This window comes from Sceloporus undulatus, chromosome 3, assembly GCF_019175285.1.
Source record: "Sceloporus undulatus isolate JIND9_A2432 ecotype Alabama chromosome 3, SceUnd_v1.1, whole genome shotgun sequence".
NCBI lineage: Eukaryota > Metazoa > Chordata > Lepidosauria > Squamata > Phrynosomatidae > Sceloporus > Sceloporus undulatus.
The window spans coordinates 56,922,782-56,941,519 of NC_056524.1; the positions used below are offsets into that span (position 1 = coordinate 56,922,782).

At 40.4% G+C, this 18,738-nt stretch overlaps 1 protein-coding gene across 2 annotated transcripts in view; it reads right to left on the reverse strand.

Annotated features, from left to right (window-relative positions):
* Window positions 1–4,849: 4,849 nt before the first annotated feature.
* The window catches only part of SAMSN1 (SAM domain, SH3 domain and nuclear localization signals 1), an 89,471-nt gene continuing 75,582 nt past the window's right edge, over window positions 4,850–18,738 (reverse strand). For both annotated transcript variants that reach the window (XM_042458992.1, XM_042458991.1), the window contains one exon: window positions 4,850–5,824. In XM_042458992.1, coding sequence (XP_042314926.1) covers window positions 5,625–5,824 — 200 coding nt within the window. In that variant the 3' untranslated portion in view covers window positions 4,850–5,624. The remainder of the gene's footprint in view (window positions 5,825–18,738) is intronic.

An 18,738-nucleotide genomic window follows, 5' to 3' on the forward strand; every position in this document is an offset into this window, starting at 1 on the left:
AATAGTGCTAATTAGTTTGCTTTTCAACATGCATCAACATTCTTACTGGACTGAACATAGGAATACATAACAACAACAGCAGTTATGGTAATGTGGTGTAGAGTTATTTGCAAATGTCAACATGTGGATAGGAATAGTGTGGTAGATACTATGCCTTCCAGTTTTTAGAGGGGAGATTGGTCCGCAAAGGCTCCTGTGTAAACCTAGCAGTAATGGGATAGGAAGACATTTTCCATTATATACCAGTAACTGGTTTAAAGGTAGAAAGCAGTAAAGAGGAATAAATGGACTATTTTCGTGATAGGGTATTAGAGGTGTGGTCTTCCTAGAATAGTTGTTAGGATTTGTGCACTATATCTTATTCATAAACATGCTGGAATTGTGGCTGAGTAGTGAACTAGTGAAGTTTGCTGATGCCATTCGGTTTTTAGAGGGGGGGGGGGGAGGGGGGGGAGGAAACAGTACTGAGCTCCCAAAAACCTCTTTCCATGAGGTGAGTGGGGAAAAAACCAGGAAATACAATGTATTGTAAACAACTGTGGGGCCATTCCCACTTACTGGAAAATCTGTTTCCTGAACCGATTCCTGAAACCGGTTCGGAAAAAACATAGTTCCCACTATGTTTGTGCCGGTTTCAGGAATCGGTTCAGTGGCAGAGGGGCAGTTTGATGGCCCGGCACATCTCTGGCCTCTCCTGGCCCCAAAATCCCCAGCCCAATCTCCTTACCGGCATCTTTGGCTGCTGACTTGGTTCCCTGTGCTGGAAGGAAGTCGCAGAAAAGCCGGGAGAAAGCCAGGAAGGACGTTGCAAGGCTTCTGGCATCTCTGCGACCTCTTTCCAGCCTCCCCAGCCACAGGAAATTTTTAAAATGGCACGTGGAACCTGGTCAGAGGCCAAAGAAGCCAGTAAAGAGGCTAGGCCAGGGATTTGGGGGCCAGGAGCGGCCAGGCCATGCCACCTTCCCCCCTCCAGTGCTGGGCTGCCAGTGGAAACCAGGGCAGATTCAATTCCAATTCCTATTCAAATCCACCTGGTTCCCACTTGGGCTGAATTGATTTATTTCTAAATAAATAGATTCAGCCGAAAAAACACCCCATTTTCCCAGCGTCTTTTTGATGCGGGTTAAATGAGTAAAAAGCATGGCCCCCCTTTCTGAATCAATTTCTGAAATTGGATTCAGTGGGAACCAAGCCCCACTGAATCCGGATTTAAATGTAGTGGGAACAACGGCCTGAAAGATGGAGTACATTGGGACAAAAAATTCTAACTCCCAAACTGCACTGCTGAAGTCTGGGTCTACTGTGACCTGATCAGGAAAGAAATTTGTGGGTTATGCTGAATTGTTCAATAAATGTAAACATGTAGCAGCTGTGAAAAAAGGTAAATGATGTTAGGAATAATTATGAAAGTGATCAAAATAAAGCTACCAATAATGCCTTTATATAAATCTGTGATATAGTCATAACACTGTGTACAGTTTTAACCACCCTGAACACTAGACCCAGTGGCAGATCACAGCAGCAGTGAATCTACTTTTTTGTTTGAAATATACAGGATCTGTTCAAGGTGCTGGACCTGTTTTGGGGACAGAGCACCACATCTTGGATAACTCTGTTAAAGATTAAACCTTGGAAAATTTACCATTTTACTGACACTGATGTCACCAACCACTGCTGGAAAAAAATCTACCTGAAACTGGTCATGTGGATCTTGGACATTAAAAACAATCCCATAGTTCACTGCAGGAAAAAAGAAAGATTACAAATTGCTGATTCAAGAGAAGAGCAAGGTAATGATGATCCAGCACTCGGTCTTCCAAAATACTTGCTTTTATGGTATTTAGAGGGGGCTGTACCTTCACAAACCAATACTCCTGACTTCAACCAATTGCTTGTGCTTCAATTATTTCAAAACCACTGATGGGCCTTTCAATTAATGCTGTTTGCATAATTCTACACAAGGGCTTCCAAAGCTGCCCACTACATGGCAAACATTCTTCCTGATTAAGCAGAAGAGGTAAGCACTTGATTGACTTTTCCTATAAATGCTGACATGCTGAGGCCAAAGATAAAACCCCTTTACGATCTTGAAAGTATCCAGGCTTTCTTTCGCAAAGATTTCCATTTCCAGAGAAGTGTTAACATAGCCACAGATTAATTTTAACCTCTTCAAGCATTTGCACAGCACAGTGTTCAACCTTTCATGTTCACACTTAGTAACCTTCTATTTGCCTGGCATTATCACATGACATGTTGAACAATGAGATCTGCTTTTAAAGAAAAGCAGTCAGGATGCCAAATGGTTTTCTTCCAAAATGGACTATAACCCCAAATATTGGGACAAATGTTTTCAACTTTTATTTTTCTGCACTTGTTTGTGTATCAACCATGTGGCAGAGAATGAAAGAAAGCTCCTCAGCTGAGTTTATTTTAGTTGAGCACGTTAACTGGAATTGAGGTTAATTGACCTTTATATAATGGATACACAGGACAGTACTTACGCTGCGCACACAGAGAGCAAGTTTATTTGAAAAGCAAATTACATTAATTGACATTCATTGTGCAGCTTTCTGTTGTTTATTGCTAGCTGCTCATGTGAATAGTTTGTTGATGGTATAGATAGGACAAACATTTGTTTCTGATAAATAGGATTTTCAGTTGAGTAGGTTTTAATTACTCTACAACAACATAGCCTTTCATTTGAAGTTATAAGGTACTGTACACTATGGAGCTAATCCCTTCAAGCAGAATTTTTAAAAACCCAATTATAGCTCTTAAAAACTGTTCATGTTTGAGGCTCATAAGTCCAATACTCTTGACTTGAATATTATTGGTTCTCCCCAAATAGAATACACCCATTGAATCAACTGTTGAATGATGAGCCAACATATGTACATCCCATTGATTCAGGGGTTTTACTCTGATTGGAATTCATCAGGCCTTTGCCATTTCAAAACAGTAAAATAAGTGTGTTCCTCAACAGACAATAATAATATTTGTATTGTGCTTTTAGCTGCTCAAAATACTATTCATACCCCTCACAGCTGTAATCCTAACACTGACCCAGAAAGACAGGCTGATATATTTTCTCCTGTAATGCAAGTGGAGAAAGTGAGTCTGCAAGAAGATAGCATGTCCAATCCCACTGGGTTGTCCAATGCCAATGGCAGAACCAAGATTTAAACCAGGTGGTTCAGTCTCTTAGTCAGTATACTACTGTAGATCTCCTCTTATGCCAGCTAGCCCATTTTGTTCACTGTGATTGCCAGCAGCCCATCAGAGAGAAATCTTTACAATTATCTGGCTCTTTGAGATATCTAGTCTAGTATTGTGAGGATGCAGCACCAACACAGTGGCATCCGTGACCCTGGGAGTCTGGTGTGGTGTGGGAGTCTGATGGGGTGGGGTGGGGATAGCAGTGCCCAAAAGGGTGTGCTCAACCCTCTCCTTTACCGCCATTGTGGAGGCCTCCTCATGAGGAGACCACCACTGCTGTGGCAAAGCTGGAAAGGGTGTGCTCAGCCCTTCTCACCCTGTAGTAGGAGGAAGGCCCAACCTCTTCTGGCATATCACCTACCCCCCATACACCTCCTAAGGATGCCACTGCACTAACAAATTCCATGATGAATTTTGCCAGCATCCCTATTTATTGTTTCATCTTTCTTTATCACTTTTAGAAGAATTTCATGGGAAAGGAAATTTCTCAATATCTGTACAATCATTTCATAATACTGTTGTCAGCCTGATTAACATTTCACATTTTGAGCCACAAATGAATTTCAGCAACAAATGACAAATCTGCTAATAAAGTGAACAGGCTTTTTGTCATCCTCAGGATCTATATTCCTTAACCATGATAGCTACCAGCATAAATGGCTTTAAAGGGGAATTAGAAAAAATGCTGGAGAATTGAAGTATAAATGGCTACTAGTCATGAAGGCTTTATACTACTTCCAGGACCAGATACACTGTCTCTAAACACTGTTTGTTGGTGAACACAGAGAACTGTATTGCCCTCTTGTTCTGGGCTTGCAATAGTCATCTGGTTACCAGCTGTGAGGGGAAAAGATGATGGGCTAGATGGGCCTTTGATCCAGCAGGGCATCTTGTGGTTACCAGCACTACTTTTATTTGCAGATGGTTGTCTTGGTAATTATGGGCAATATTAATAGAGAAGGTTTTTCAATTCCCCTCTTAAGTAATGGCTATTGAGCAGGAGGTCCCAAACACACATCCACACTTTCTGTCCTATATATTTGATCACCAGAACAATAGTAATTCATCCTCTCATGGCCATTCACTTTGGACCTTTGCAAAGTTTCCTCACCCTGGGTGGTTTTCATTTGCATTTGCTCCATTTTGATTCTGCTGTTTTTCAGGACTGGTAGCCAAATGTTATTCACTTTAAGGGTTTATTCTTTCTTGTTTAAGTTGTCCAGGTGTTTATGGATTTCAATGGCATCCCTGTGCATTCTGACCTGATAGCTGTTGGCTTGGTCCAGAATTTCAGTGTTTTCAAATAGCATTTTATGCCCAGGATGGTTTATAAAGTGCTCTTCTACTGCTGATTTTTTTTTTTTTTTTGGCTAATCCAGTTTGCAGTGTCTCTTGTGTTCCTTGACTCACATTTGGATGCTACATAGGTGGCCCTTATGTAGATTTGTCCACAACTGCATGGTACAGTATATGTCACAGTCTTTCTACATTGGCACATGAAAACAGACATAAACTCAGTGATACTGGTTCATATTTAAGGAGAGTATTTTAAGAAAAAAAATGTGGGAGGGAGGAACCACCCTTGCAAAATAAATTCAGACAGTTCACAGAGAGATGGACAATATTATATATGCAATTTTATAAATCTTTAATTGACTGTTCACAAATAAATAGATACAGCTTAATGTCTATTATCTTCATATCATGGAAATGGGAGAAGGGTTTGTGAAAGAGATTAGGAATAATAAAAAAACTAGGGAATCCTTTATAAAAATGTGCAGATGAATTAAGTATTCAGAATACACATAGATTATAAATACTCTAATTTCTAATCATATTAATAATCCCTTTACTTTGTGGCAGTATAAATTGTTTAAAATTATTATTAGAGTTAACTCTGCACATTGTACTAATTAAATGAGGCCCAGAAAGATTCATATTAAAATATTTGGCTTGCTACATTTTAATAGGAGTGGTATTTTGATGTGAAGGAAATTACTTCATGGAAATATATTATTACATTTAAAAAAAGGACAAGGTAACTAATCTTTGCCTTACAAAATAACAATTATGTACACTGTTTACAATATTCAGAATGTTTCTTTTTGGAAATATACAGTCTTAGAACTATAAACCATTAGATAGTCATTCTTATAAGGTAGAAAAAAGGAATTTACTGTACAAATAATGTATAAAAATGCAATTAGTCTGTCTTTAGAAAAGGTACAAATAAAAGAACAGGATTTAAGAGACACATTCTTGTCTGTTTAAAGTTGGAAATCAGATAGCATGTATAGTCTTAAGATTGATTGTTAATGTCCATTTCTGCTTACTCATGCTAACAGATCAGTGCACTTGCTGAAGCTCCAGATTCAGTCCTAATAATTTTGCAGGAATAGTGAACAGATTCAGTTTGATTCTGTGATGGAGATTGTCTTTACCATGTCATGTAGGTTCTCTGTATCGAGGTCTTCTTTGCTGTTATCTGAGTTTTCTGGTGAGATGTAACAACCAGAGTCTCTTGGGCAGTCATTTAGCTGCGACTTGTTAAAGCTGAGGTCAGGGCTTAAGGTCTGTGGCACTTCCTGTGTTTCTTGCTCTTGTTCATCTGTAAAATTGAAACAATATGTTATTTCATCCCCTTGATAGTTATGTGGCTGCTTTGCAAGATCTGCAGAAAAAGCACAGGGTACTTTAAATAAAGCACTTATATAATAATGAGCCACATGTTGGGTACCAGTATAAGGGACATCTGGATTCAAATCCCAATTCACCCATTAAGGTCACAGTGGTAACCTTAATCTCTCAGCCTAACCTCTGTGACAGGATAGGCCCTCTCTAAATCATTTATTACTACTACTACTACTACTATTGTCATCATCCTGCCCTTATTCCTCATGGCAGCTGACAACATTAAAAAAAAACCCAATACAATTAAAACTATACAAAATAGTACATTAAAACCGAATGAAAATAGTACAACAATTAAAATAGATTACATATTAAAATATCAAAAACTTTAAAAAGATAAAAATGTTTAAAACACATTAAAACAATATAGCATCCCAGGGCATTCTTTAAACTCTTTCTGTTTTGAATGCCTGTCTGAAAAGGAAGGTTTTCGTCTGTTGGCGGAAGGCCATCAAGGAAGGGGCCATTCTGGTCTCCTTGGGCAGAGAGTTCCAGATGGCCATCTGTTGGGGAAGCTATGATTGTGAGTTCCTGCATAGCAGGGGTAGGACAGGATGGCCCTTGCGGTCTCTTCCAACTCTATGATCCTAGAACTAGAAAAGATTCTAAAATGTAAAGATACGTCCCCACCAACCGTACTTGTGATAGTGGTGGGATGGAGAGAAGGGCCTCCCCTGAGCATCTCAGAGCCCAGGTAGGCTCATATAGGGAGATACGGTCTGCCAAATAGCCTGGACCTGAGCAACATAGGGCTTTAGAGATCATCATCATCACTTTGAATTGTGCTCTGAAACAAACTGGCAGCCAGTGGAGCTGTTTCAACAGGAGTGTTGTGTGCTCTCTGTAACCTGCCCCTATTAGCAGCCTGGCTGCAGCTCTTTGGACCAGCTGAAGTATTCGAACACTCTTCAAAGGTAGCCCCAAGTAGAGTGCATTGCAGTAGTCCAAATGGGATGTAACCAAGGCATGCACCACTGAGGGCAGATTTAGCACCTCAAGGAATGGGTGCAGTTGGTGCAAAAGTTATAAATGTGCAAAAGCACTCCTGGTTACTGCAGATACCTGGGCCTCCAGGTTCAAAGCTGAGTCCAGGAATACTCCCAAACTGTGAACCTGTGTCTTCAGGAAAAGTGTGACCCCATCTAACACAGGCTGGATCCCTAGTCCCTGATCTGCCTTCTGACTGGCCAGGAACACCTCTGTCTTATCTGGATTAAGTTTCAACTTCTTTGCCCAGATCCAGTCCATTACAGAGACTGGTTTAGGACCAGGACAGCCTCCTTGATTTTAGGTGGAAAGGAGTAGTAGAGTTGAGTATCATCAGCATACTGAGGACACTGCACCCCAAAATTCCAGATGACCTTTCCCAGTGGCTTCATGTATATGTTAAACAGCATAGGGGAAAACATAAAACCCAGAGGGTCGAGCAGGAATCCCTTAGCACCACCTTCTGGGTTTGCCCTTCCAGGAAGGAATGGAGCCACTGTAAAACAGTACATCCAAGTTCCATCCCAGAACAGAAGGTACAGAAGGATAACATGGTCAATGGTATCAAAAACCACCAAGAAGTCCAGGAGAACTAACAGGGACACACTCCCCTGTCCAGTTCCCTGTATAATTCATCCACCAAGGCAACCAAGGCTGTCTCTGTTCCATATCCAGGCCTAAAACCAGATTGAAATGGATCCAGATAATCTGTTTCATCCAGAAACCCCTGGAGTTCAGAAGCCACTAGTCATTCTAAAACCTTGCCACCAAAATGGTAGGTTGGACACAGGTTGATAATTATTCATTATAGTGGGATCTAGGAATGGCTTTTTAAACAAAGGCCTCACAACTGCCTCCTTTAGGCAAGATGGAACTCTGCCTTGTTTTAGAGAGGAATTGATTACTTCCTTTACCCACTCAACCAGTCCCCCTCTCGCCTGTTAAGCCAAGAAGGACAAGGGTCCAAGACACATGTGATAGCTTTTACTTCTGCAAGGATCTTGTCCACATCATCAGGTTGCACAAGTTGAAAAGTATCCATTAACACCGGACAAACAGGTGCCAAGGTTACATCCACTGGCACTGTATCAGCTGTAGTATCCAAATCGGAGCAGATCTGAGCAACTTTATCTTCAAAATGCTGTGCAAATTCTTCACAGTTGGCTTCTGAGTGGTCTACATTTTCTATTTCAGGTTGGGTGTGTAAGAGACCCCTGACCACTCGGAACAGCTCTGCTGGACAACTTCATGCAAATGCAATACTGTCAGCAAAAAATAATTTCTTTGCTGTCTGCACTGCCACAGAATAGGCCTTCAAATACACTCTAGCCTGTGTTCGGTCAGATTTACTTCAAGTTTTACACCAATGTTGCTCTAGTCTCCATCTCACTTCATCACCATCAGCTCGCTGGAGAACCAGGGGGCTGGTTTGGCTCCACTCCATAAGAGTGGATGCTCAGGAGCTACTGTGTCCAACGCCCTGGCCATTTCTCCATTCCAAAGGTAAGCCTGCTGAGGTGGCAGGAAACTCCTCAAGAGCCCTCAGGAATCCACCTGGATTCGTCAGCCTCCTGGGGTGGACCATCCTAATTAGTCCCCAACCCTTGCAGAGGTTCTGAGTCCCAGTGAGTCTAAACCTGACCAGATGGTGACCTTTCCATGATAATGGAACCGTGGGGAGTTCTTTCACCCCATGATCATCATCACTGTACCCAGCACAGAAAATAAAGTCCAGTGTGTGCCCAGCAGCATGAGTAGGGCCAGATACCACTTGGGACTGGCCCATGGTTGTCATGGAGGCCATGAAGTCCTGAGCTGCTCCTGACAGGGCAGTCTCAGCATGGATGTTGAAGTCCCCCAGCACTACCAGATGAGGAGATTTCAACACCAACTCTGAGACTACCCCGGCTAGCTCAGAAAGGGAGACTGTTGAGCAGCGGGGTGGACAGTACACCAACAGGATCTCTATTATGTCTGAACTACCCACCTTTAGGTACACACATTCAAAACTTGTAGACTGTTCAAGGGGGCACCTGGTGAGGGGGGTGGAATCAGATAGACCACTCTACTCTACCTCTCCTCTCCCAGGTCTTGCCTCTGCTGCACAGAGAATCCTGGTGGGCAAAGCTAAAAGAGATTACCCCCCCCCCAGCCTCATCCAGCCAGGTCTCTGTAATAAAGGCCAGGTCAATTTGTTCCTCCAGGATCAGGCCCTGTATGGCAACTGTTTTAGCATTCACTGACCTTTCATTCAGTAGCAGTATTTTCAACCCGTGGGGGAGGGGGACTGTCAGCAAGGCTATCCATGCTATTTGGACTGGGAAGCAGCTTGGGGACCACAAGTATCCTATTGTGCTGCCCTCTTCCTTGATATTTTAATTATCTCCTCCCTCCATATCTCCTTCTGCCCTGTATGACTCCAATGGCTGTTCCCTGAAACTGTGTCTCTCTTCTTTCCTCTGAAAACCACATCCTTCCTGTTAGGCTGACCGGCTAGTAGCTATCAAAAAACAGTCCACTGAACAGCCAGCCAGATAATACGAACAGTGATAGTCAAAACAGATAATAAAACAGGAAAAAGCCAGGACCTTTCCCTCTATACCCAGCACAAATATGCTCAGTCAGGGCCTCAGATCTGGAGAGAGAGGAATCCCACTAGGAAGGCAGAGGTCCAAGCAGCAGTAATAGAACCAGCAGCTGCTTCTTTCCCCTGGTCCCAGATAGTCACTGTTGTTCTCCCTATCTTTCTCTGATGGGGTGTTTTCACAAAAGATACATAAACCATACATTCAGCCACCTTTCCACATGCTGGTCTTGCCCCAGAGTTTGGACTAAGGTCACATAATCTGTGATTATAATGGCTATGGATGATGAAAACTGTATTCCAGAATATCTGGAGAATTGCTGTACTGAATACCTCAAGATAAATGAACATGAAAGCAGGGCTGGTGCTGTCATTAAGCCAACAAGACAGCCATCCGGGTGCAGACATCAGAGGGGTGCAGCAATGACTTTTGAGGTGCACAAAATTTGCGAAGGAAAAGGTGCACAAAGTGGGAATTTGATTGAAAATTTGAAGAGACAGCCATGTTAACATTACAGATCACAACATTATTCAGAATGATTTGTATGCTAAAACATTTTCTTTGTATTTGAGAAAAACAATCAAGAATATATTGTTCATTCATGCAATTTAAAATAAATGTAGCAATTTCCAGGTTTTGTGCTTTCCATCTTTTGAAGAATCTGTTTCTGAAAACGGAGGATAGCAATTTTTAGGGGGATGAAGGTGAAAGTAGTTAGTCTTGTCTAGGGCACAAAATAGCCTGGCACCAGCACTGCAAGTGAGATTTCACTTGTGGATCTAAACCATGCAAGAACTCTGAAGTAACATATTTCAAACAATTGTGTACTGGAGTAAATGTTGTTAACATGGTTACATATAAAAAGTAACATAATTAATAATGGCATTAAATTTGAGGGGATTCGTAACATTTCCTTACTGCACCTAAAACATTGCTTTTTGTGGTGTTATTTTGTTTTGTTTTTTAAATATTTTTAATAATACATTATATATATATATATATATATATATATATATATATGAACTTGTCAACAAGCAACAAATCAGTCTTTTACTTTCAAACAATAAATAATACTAACAAGTTATTTTTCCCAACTGAGTAACAAATTACTTTAAAAACTTTGAATACTAACACAATATGACAAAGATTCCAATAAATGGAAGAAATAGTTCTGTATCATATAAAACCAGCTCCACAAACGTATTCAGAGAAATTGTGAAATGGATATCGAAGGCTTTCATGGCCGGCATCCATGTTTTTTTGTGGGTTTTTCTTCCTGACGTTTCGCCAGCGTCTGTGGCTGGCATCTTCAGAGAATGCTTTGCCTGGAAAAAGTTGGGTGTATATATACTGTGTGAACCTGGGAATGCAGGAGTGATTTGCATGTTTATTGTTCTGTGCTGACGGCAGGCCTCAGGCTGGGAGGCTAATGCAAAAGAGGATTAATGTCTGCTAATTGGCGATCATTTTCTGCTGGGAAAGCCCCTGATGGTGGCGAAATGTCAGGAAGAAAATCTAGAACATGGCCACATAGCCCGAAAACCCCACAAAAAACCATGTGGAAGGGATACATTTTAAAATACCGATTTAGACACTTCTGTTATATCAGCATGCAGAGTTCATTCAGAAGACTGTTCCAGAACCATGAGGCAACTACTGAGTAGGAAGGCCCTGTTTCTACAAATTAACAGATCTTACCAATAGATACACAGAAGAGGAAGGAAGATATTTGTATCACACTTTTTGCTCACAGTGGCGCAACCCACATATGCCACAAACTAAGAAAGAAACTGTTGGTGTAGCATGTAGAAAGCAGGAACAGAACTGGGAAAAAGATAACTATAAGATAGGAAAAGCCACAAAACAGCAATCTTGCAATACCACTGCAAGTCCTGCAACAGCTTGTGCTGATTGTGCCCCTTGCTGAGCCCTGCTAGCAAGCAGTTTAAGAGACTTTAGGATGAGGAAACATATTCAGGGGTAGCCAGCTTGGTCAGCAAAATATAACAAAATCTAAAGTCTACAATATCTGAGACCAAATGACATCCTGTGACTGTAACATCATCCCTGTTTTTTTCCTGTATGATTTTAAATATCTTTCCTGACGAAGGCCCCCTACGAAAATTATCTGGGTTGAATCCATGTTATTTTCTTGGTGTTCACACTCGCTCCAAATGCACTTGGTGCATTTTTGGAGGGAGGGGGGTGGCCTACCAAAAAACCCACTTAACCCAGGATATTTGATACCATTTTTTCCTGAAAGATCCACATCGATCCACATCTTTGACAGTGTGAATACACTTCCAAATTGATTTGGATCACTCTGTATCATTCAAGGGAACAGAGGCAGTTCAATTTTATCCCAAAACGATGGTATGTGTGAATAACACAAGAGTTAAAATGACTCAGAGATTTATGAACCCAAAACCTAATGGATACAAAGATATGCATCGGCATGGCAGTCTACATCTCCTTGGGACAAAAAACTGAGTGTGAATGCCCTCAAAGAACTTGGTAAAACTTTGAAGGCATGCATGATGCATTATGTGCTTTTTGGTTGGCTCAAAAAAGGTATTGCTGTTTTGTGGATTTTGGATTTTGTTCTATTTTACCATATGGCTAACACAGCTATCCCTGAATATATTTCCTAGATTCCAAATTTAGGTGCAACAGGGGAATCACAAACAAGAGGGAACCAAGGGACTAGGACTTAACTCTTTGAGGTTCCTATCTCCAGCAAAGGTAAAGCTCTTACAGTTGGACTACAACTAGCACATTTTAACTATACAGCACCTGAAGTTTTTTTTCCAGATGTTACAGAGACTTCTTGAGAAATTCAATGTTTTCTGCCTAGGAAAGGGGCTGGTAGCCTCACACAGGACAGAGGTAGCTTGAATCTCAAAGAAAGATACTTTGCTGCTGCTACTGGAACTGAAATGTTAATACCCAGCTTTTAATAGCCTTTGTCCCCAGTCTTCACATGGCTAAGAAAAGAAGTAAACTCTGCTGCATTGAGATCACTTCAGACTGTCAAATAACAATAGAAGTAACATCTGAGACAAAATGTAGGCTTATGAGTTTAAAGAGATTAGTGGACAGCTAAAAAAAGCGACTTACAGCTGCCAAATTCAATTTGAATTTGGGATATATCCAGATTTTATTGCATGGATTTTTGCCACTGATGCTGCTGGGTGGGTGCATCCCAGGTAATGTCGAGCTAGTATCCGAGTTCAGCTGGCCTCTTTTCAAGGCCAGGAGCTTCCTGGCTTTGCAAATACTGGGATGCACCCACTTGAATTTGGCAGTGGTAAATTACCTTTTTTTACCTGGCGCTAATCCTCTAACTTGCCACTTTTTTCTCCTGTATGGTTTTAAACTTCTTTGCCTGATAAAGAACCAGTATAGCTTCAAAAGCTTTCATGTTGTGTTTTGTGCTTTTAGTTGGTCTAAAGGTAACACTGCTTTATGGATTTTGGATTTTTGTTGTATTTTGAGATGAGGACAAGGGAGGCAGAGAAGTGTATATCTAGACTAGTGAAGAGTCTATTGCAGCTACTACTTCAACAACAGCAGAAACCAAGAGAACACAGACAAATTATTCTCAAGAGGCTACTCTTGTCCAGAGGAGCCTCCCCTCATTCTGAGCCCATGGAAAATGCAGCTAAGCACTGAGACTAAAGGACAGACCCTGGGATTTGGGGACCCTATTTACCTCCATATTTAACTTATATTTTAATCTATAAAATATAGGTGAAATATGGTCAAATATAGTGAAAGACACGAGACAGAAATAGATTTTGCAAAGGCTACTGTTTAATGTTGCAGAATCAGTGGAACATATTATGTTATCAGCTATGAGAAGTCATGTAATTTTCCTAAAGCATAGCAGTTTCATAAAAGATAAATGGTTTTCAGTCAAAGTTGTCTAAGATAGGGTTAGCAGAGTCTGAGATATGCATCATTTTGACATGTATATTCTGATACTCTTTTAGTCTGTAGGATTAGGCTATGGATACTGAAGAAATATAAGGCTGGTTCATACACTCTGACAAGAGCTATGTTATAAATATTCATTATCTTCCTTTTTGCCCTTGCGTTGCCCTTGGAGCTTGCTTCCATAAAGGAACAGGTGTATAGCTTACTCTAATAGAAGATGTGAGAATGTGGTTCATGTCATAAATATATTTCCAGGAACTTTGTTTTAAGATTATTGTTGCATACATGAGGTTAGCCTCTTGTGATTTTAGTAAAGATCTGCATTTATGTATCACTAGAAGCACAGGGCCATTTAAAGACTATTTCAGGGATGAAGAACATGTGGCCTTCAAGGAACTGTTTGACTGTAATTTTGTATTATAGCACTAGATAATATGGTCAATAGAGGTGGATTATGGAAGGTAGAGTCTATCACAGAGGACAAAAAAGAAGCACACACACACACACACACACACACACACACACACAAAACCCCACTGGTAGACTGCACAAAAAGGATCTGTGAACTCCACTTCCTGGAAGATGAACTGAAATTCCTTAACCGGGCTCTACAAGCTAATGGTTGTTCCAGCTCAGACATCAGAATAGCTGCCAGACCCAGAAAAACACACAGGAATGAAGAAAAACAACTACCCAAAGGGAAGATATTTTTAATCATACATCAAAGGAATTACAAACAGAATAGGGAAACTGATGAGGAAAGACAACCTCCAATGATCTACAGACTGACCAAGAACATCCAGCAAATGCTGCACTCAGCAAAGAACAGGAGAAACCCTCTCACAGCCATAGGAGTTGACCACATACTGTGCAGCTGAGTACAAGTCTACATAGGGACCACCAAATGCAGTGTTCAAATGTGAATCAAGGAACACGAGAGACACTGCAGACTGGGCCAGCCGGAAAAATCAGCAGTAGCAGAACATGTTGTAAGCCATCCTGGGCAAAAAATGCTATTTGAAAACACTAAAATTCTGGACCATGCCATCAATTATCAGGTCAGGATGCACAAGGAAGCCATTGAAATCCACAAATACCTAGACAACTTTAACAGGAAAAAAGAAACTTTGAAAGTAACATAGGTGCGTTACAGACGGGCTCATGAGGCGCCATCATTGTGCCGTCATTACACACGAGGGGCGGCGCTTACTGACGCGCCTTGCCCCTCGCATGTAATGACTATGTCAAAATGGTGGTGGCCGTTCCACACGGCCGCCGCAATTTTGACGTAGCGGACGTTCTGCGTCCACACGTTGTACCCTGGAAGTGACGCCACAAGTGTGCGACTAGTGCCTCGCAGCATCTCTTCCAAGGCTCAGGAAGGAGCGTGATTTCCGCACTCCTTCTCTGCAGCATCCGGGAACCGCGCCATTTGGCTGCTGCGGTTCCCAGACGCTGCAACTGGCGGCGGCGGCAGACCGCCGCTTCTCGGCAGTCTGTAACGGGCTATAGTTTGGCTACCAGTCCTGAAAAACACCAAGATCAAGACACAGCACATCACCCAGAGTCAGGGGTTTTTCCAGCAGACAATGGATCACTAATTTTTCCAGAACATGGCCACATAGCCCAAAAAACACACACAAAAAATCTGCAAAATTACATGTTGCGCAGTCCCTCAGCCTACTTCTGTATTCCAAATAAATATACATGTGGACCTCTGTATTCACAGATTCCTTATCCACAGATTCAAACATCCGCAGCTTAAAAACATTTTTAAATTTATACATTCCAAAAAGCAAACTTTTATTTTGCTATTTTATATATGGGATATTCTATTCTTTGGGACAAGTCTATTTTTCAGGATAGAGAATATTCTTTGTTCTCTCTATTGTGAGGGTTAGAAATTCAGTTCAACCTCAACTTACAGAAAATCAAGCATTTCTGATAAAATGAATGTCCTCTAGTAATAAGTAAATCACAGTTATGGAGAGCATTTTCTCAGCTCATGATGGGTCATCAGCTGAAAGAGAAGACCTTTCTAGATATCTCCCCAAAAAGATATGTATGTGGTGGTGCTAGCATGATACAGATCTAAATTTAATATTATAATAACATGTTAAGAGAACTTTGCAGAAGATAAGCAATAATGGCTTAGTAAAGTGCTCCTAGTCCATAACAAGCTGATAGCTATGTCCTATTAAAAATCAATGGAACAGATTAGCATAGCTAACTGAATTACCATAATGGGACAAGTAAAACTCAAAATTTGACCTGATCATAGTGTTTGAGTTTAGGAACTGTCCTAGAGTAAATGAAAAGGACTTCAGAGAATAGAATTGGTTAGAGATCTGTCATCAGTACTCAGAGTTAAGACAACTCTTTTAAAACTGTATGAGAGAAAAAGCATTGTTTATGTACTTTATTGGTAATACATTAAAGGAAGGTTCACTGAATTTTATTTGGCTATGTATGATGGTGATGATAGTTTATTGAGAACACATGGCATTTACAAGGGGAAATGCTTCATAGACTAACAAGGTAATACAAAGTATCTGGTTATAATATAGTCATATAATTAAAATGGCAATAAAGATCTGTCTTATACAATTAACCTATAAAATATGCTATGGATTTTAAACAATATGAATATTATTTTTTAACAATATGAATATATATCTCCTTGCAGAATCTATGGTTGCCAGGTGAAAAATAGACAGGGCTCCTGTACCTTTATTAATTGGGCAGAAGGAAAAATTTCAGCAAATGTTGCTTGTCACTGCATTGATCTGAAAGGTCTGATCAACTTAGAGCTTGCTAAATTTAGGCTTGTGATGGTCACACACTAGGCACTTTGTTCTGACCTCAGAACAAGTGACCGACAGTGCAGAAACAGAGGGCTCCAGAACTTTCCAGAAGATCCAGAGTAATAGACAAGTTTTAAACATTGTTTTAACCCTTTTATTTCCCAGTTCTGGTGTGGGATGTGCCAGACATCATCCAGATTGTCTACACTTGGGTTTTGGGCCATGTGTCATTGAACAGGATGATGCCAGAACAGAAGGAGGGGGGGACAAGCATTTTGGCCTACGCAGACAAGACCTAAATTGCAGTAGAAGAGCTGCAGTACTACGGATCTTTATCTAAAGAAAGTAAACATTAAGGCCATACTAAACCGCTGGATTCCCCTCCCCCAGCAGTCTAAACAAAAGAACATTTTTCCATCTAGGTGATGGCTTGGCTTGTATTTTGGTTATTTCCAATGTAATTTCTGGAGTCAGTAACTAGATTCTCTTGTACAATTGGGTAATTATGCTTCTCTCTTCTAAGCAGTACAGATAATCAATTTTAATTAGGAAATCATTTATAGTCGGCAGAGTCATGCCTCTTTAAGAAAAAATATTGACCTTGGAAAGTTGATTTCAGATGCAATATTTAGTTACAACAATGATGTTCAGCTTTTTCAACCCAATTTTCCACTTGGGTTGACTTAAGCAGAGTAGTTTAGCCAAGGTCATGCAGAATTAGTTACTCTGCTAAGAGCTGACCTCAGGATCACGTTGGCTCCCATTCTTTCATTATAATTACTTGACTGAATGACCTATTATATCCCATTGCATACTTACTGATTTTTCTTATCTTCTGTATTACTGATCTACATTGGTGAAATACACTACAGTTTTATACCAAACAGGAAAGATCAATTTGCCTTTGAGACTCACTTCAAGTTTTGTCATTCATATATTATATATATATGTATATGTATATGTATATGTATATGTATGTATGTATGTATTAAAACTAAATTCACAATGTCTACCAGATATATTAAGGCCATGAATGGATTGCTTAATGTATTATGCAATATATAAATTTGACTCATATATGCCACATTCTCTTCTGCTATTTACAGACAGTGCAGCCATTCTTTTAACATTAAAGATTTAATTCGGTCAAAATCAGGTTATTGTTGTATTACTTTAGGCTAGAATGCCACACCCACTCAAACAGGAATGATGTATATAGAACTCAGTGGAGCTTATTTTATTTGTCTATTTTATTCATTTATTCAATTTATATCCTGCTTTTCTCCCACCAAAGGGCCCCATGTGTCTAAGCAACAAGTTTGTGTAGTCATCTCATATTCACAATTTCTGCTATTCTAAAAACATTAAATTTTCTGCATCAAAGCACAAGAAAGTTAGCATTACATTCATGGATGGTATGACTGTTTACCTGCTTCTTTAGTCTGTATTGGTATCTGTGAGAGTAAAACATGTGAAATATCATGTGTGAATAGATACTCCACGGCCTGCATTTATTTCCAACACTTATTTTAGCTGTTAACATTACAACTCAGTTTTTGCCCTTTGTTTAGCGCCTTCAAATTGTTCAAGGCAACTTGTGTGTTATTTCAGTGTATAAAAGTAATCTTGTTGGGGAAGTCGATGCCCTACACTCAGCATTATGCAAGTAGGCTTCACTTGCATAATGAGAATTTCTATTTCACTCTGCCACATCACTTCCCAAAAATATGTTCTGAACACCCCCCCCCAAGTCTCCATAGCAGATATTGGGGTTACTAGGGTATGTATATGCTGCATGAAGAACAGACAATGTGTTGTGCCAGCCATACCGCTCTCAGGCAGACAGTACTGGCAGCAGCCCAGTTTGACTCTCTATTGTACTCGTGGGTTGGGAAAGATTGAGGCTGATTCAGAATGAGTTGTCTAAATCCACTTCATATTTCAGGGCAACAAGTGTAAAAACTGGAATTTCCAGCTGTTGTTCAACAGGCAAGAGCCAGACCCCTAGGCAGTTATATTTTAAAGTGGATTAATTATTTGATGATTTGTAGATATTGAAGCATCAATGTATAAAATAAACTCTCTGTTAATTAACAGAGTTGGTCAGAACTGTGATGTCTGATAGTGCCTGGATCAGAGGACATTCTGGGGAGAAAGAAGTGATTCCCTATAATTTCATTTATCTATCTTTAGGCAGCAGAACTCATTAAAGTTACTTGTTTGAACTATAGCTCCCAGCACCTTCTCAACGTATCATTTGGTACCAGTGATGGGAAAGGTTCTTGCTGCTCTTGAGATTTTGATCTCGCCATCTCAGCATGAAGAGACTGCACTGCCAGCATCCATCAACCCCACTGACAGATTTTGGCTCTAATGTAAGACCAAAATGCTAAAGTGCCTTCCCCTACCTCCTACCTTTACACAAACAACAAATGCATTTGTGCAAAACTCCTGATCACTAAAAGCAAGTCCAGGAACAATAGGCTATTTTCTATGAAGTTCATGTTGTGGATTTATTA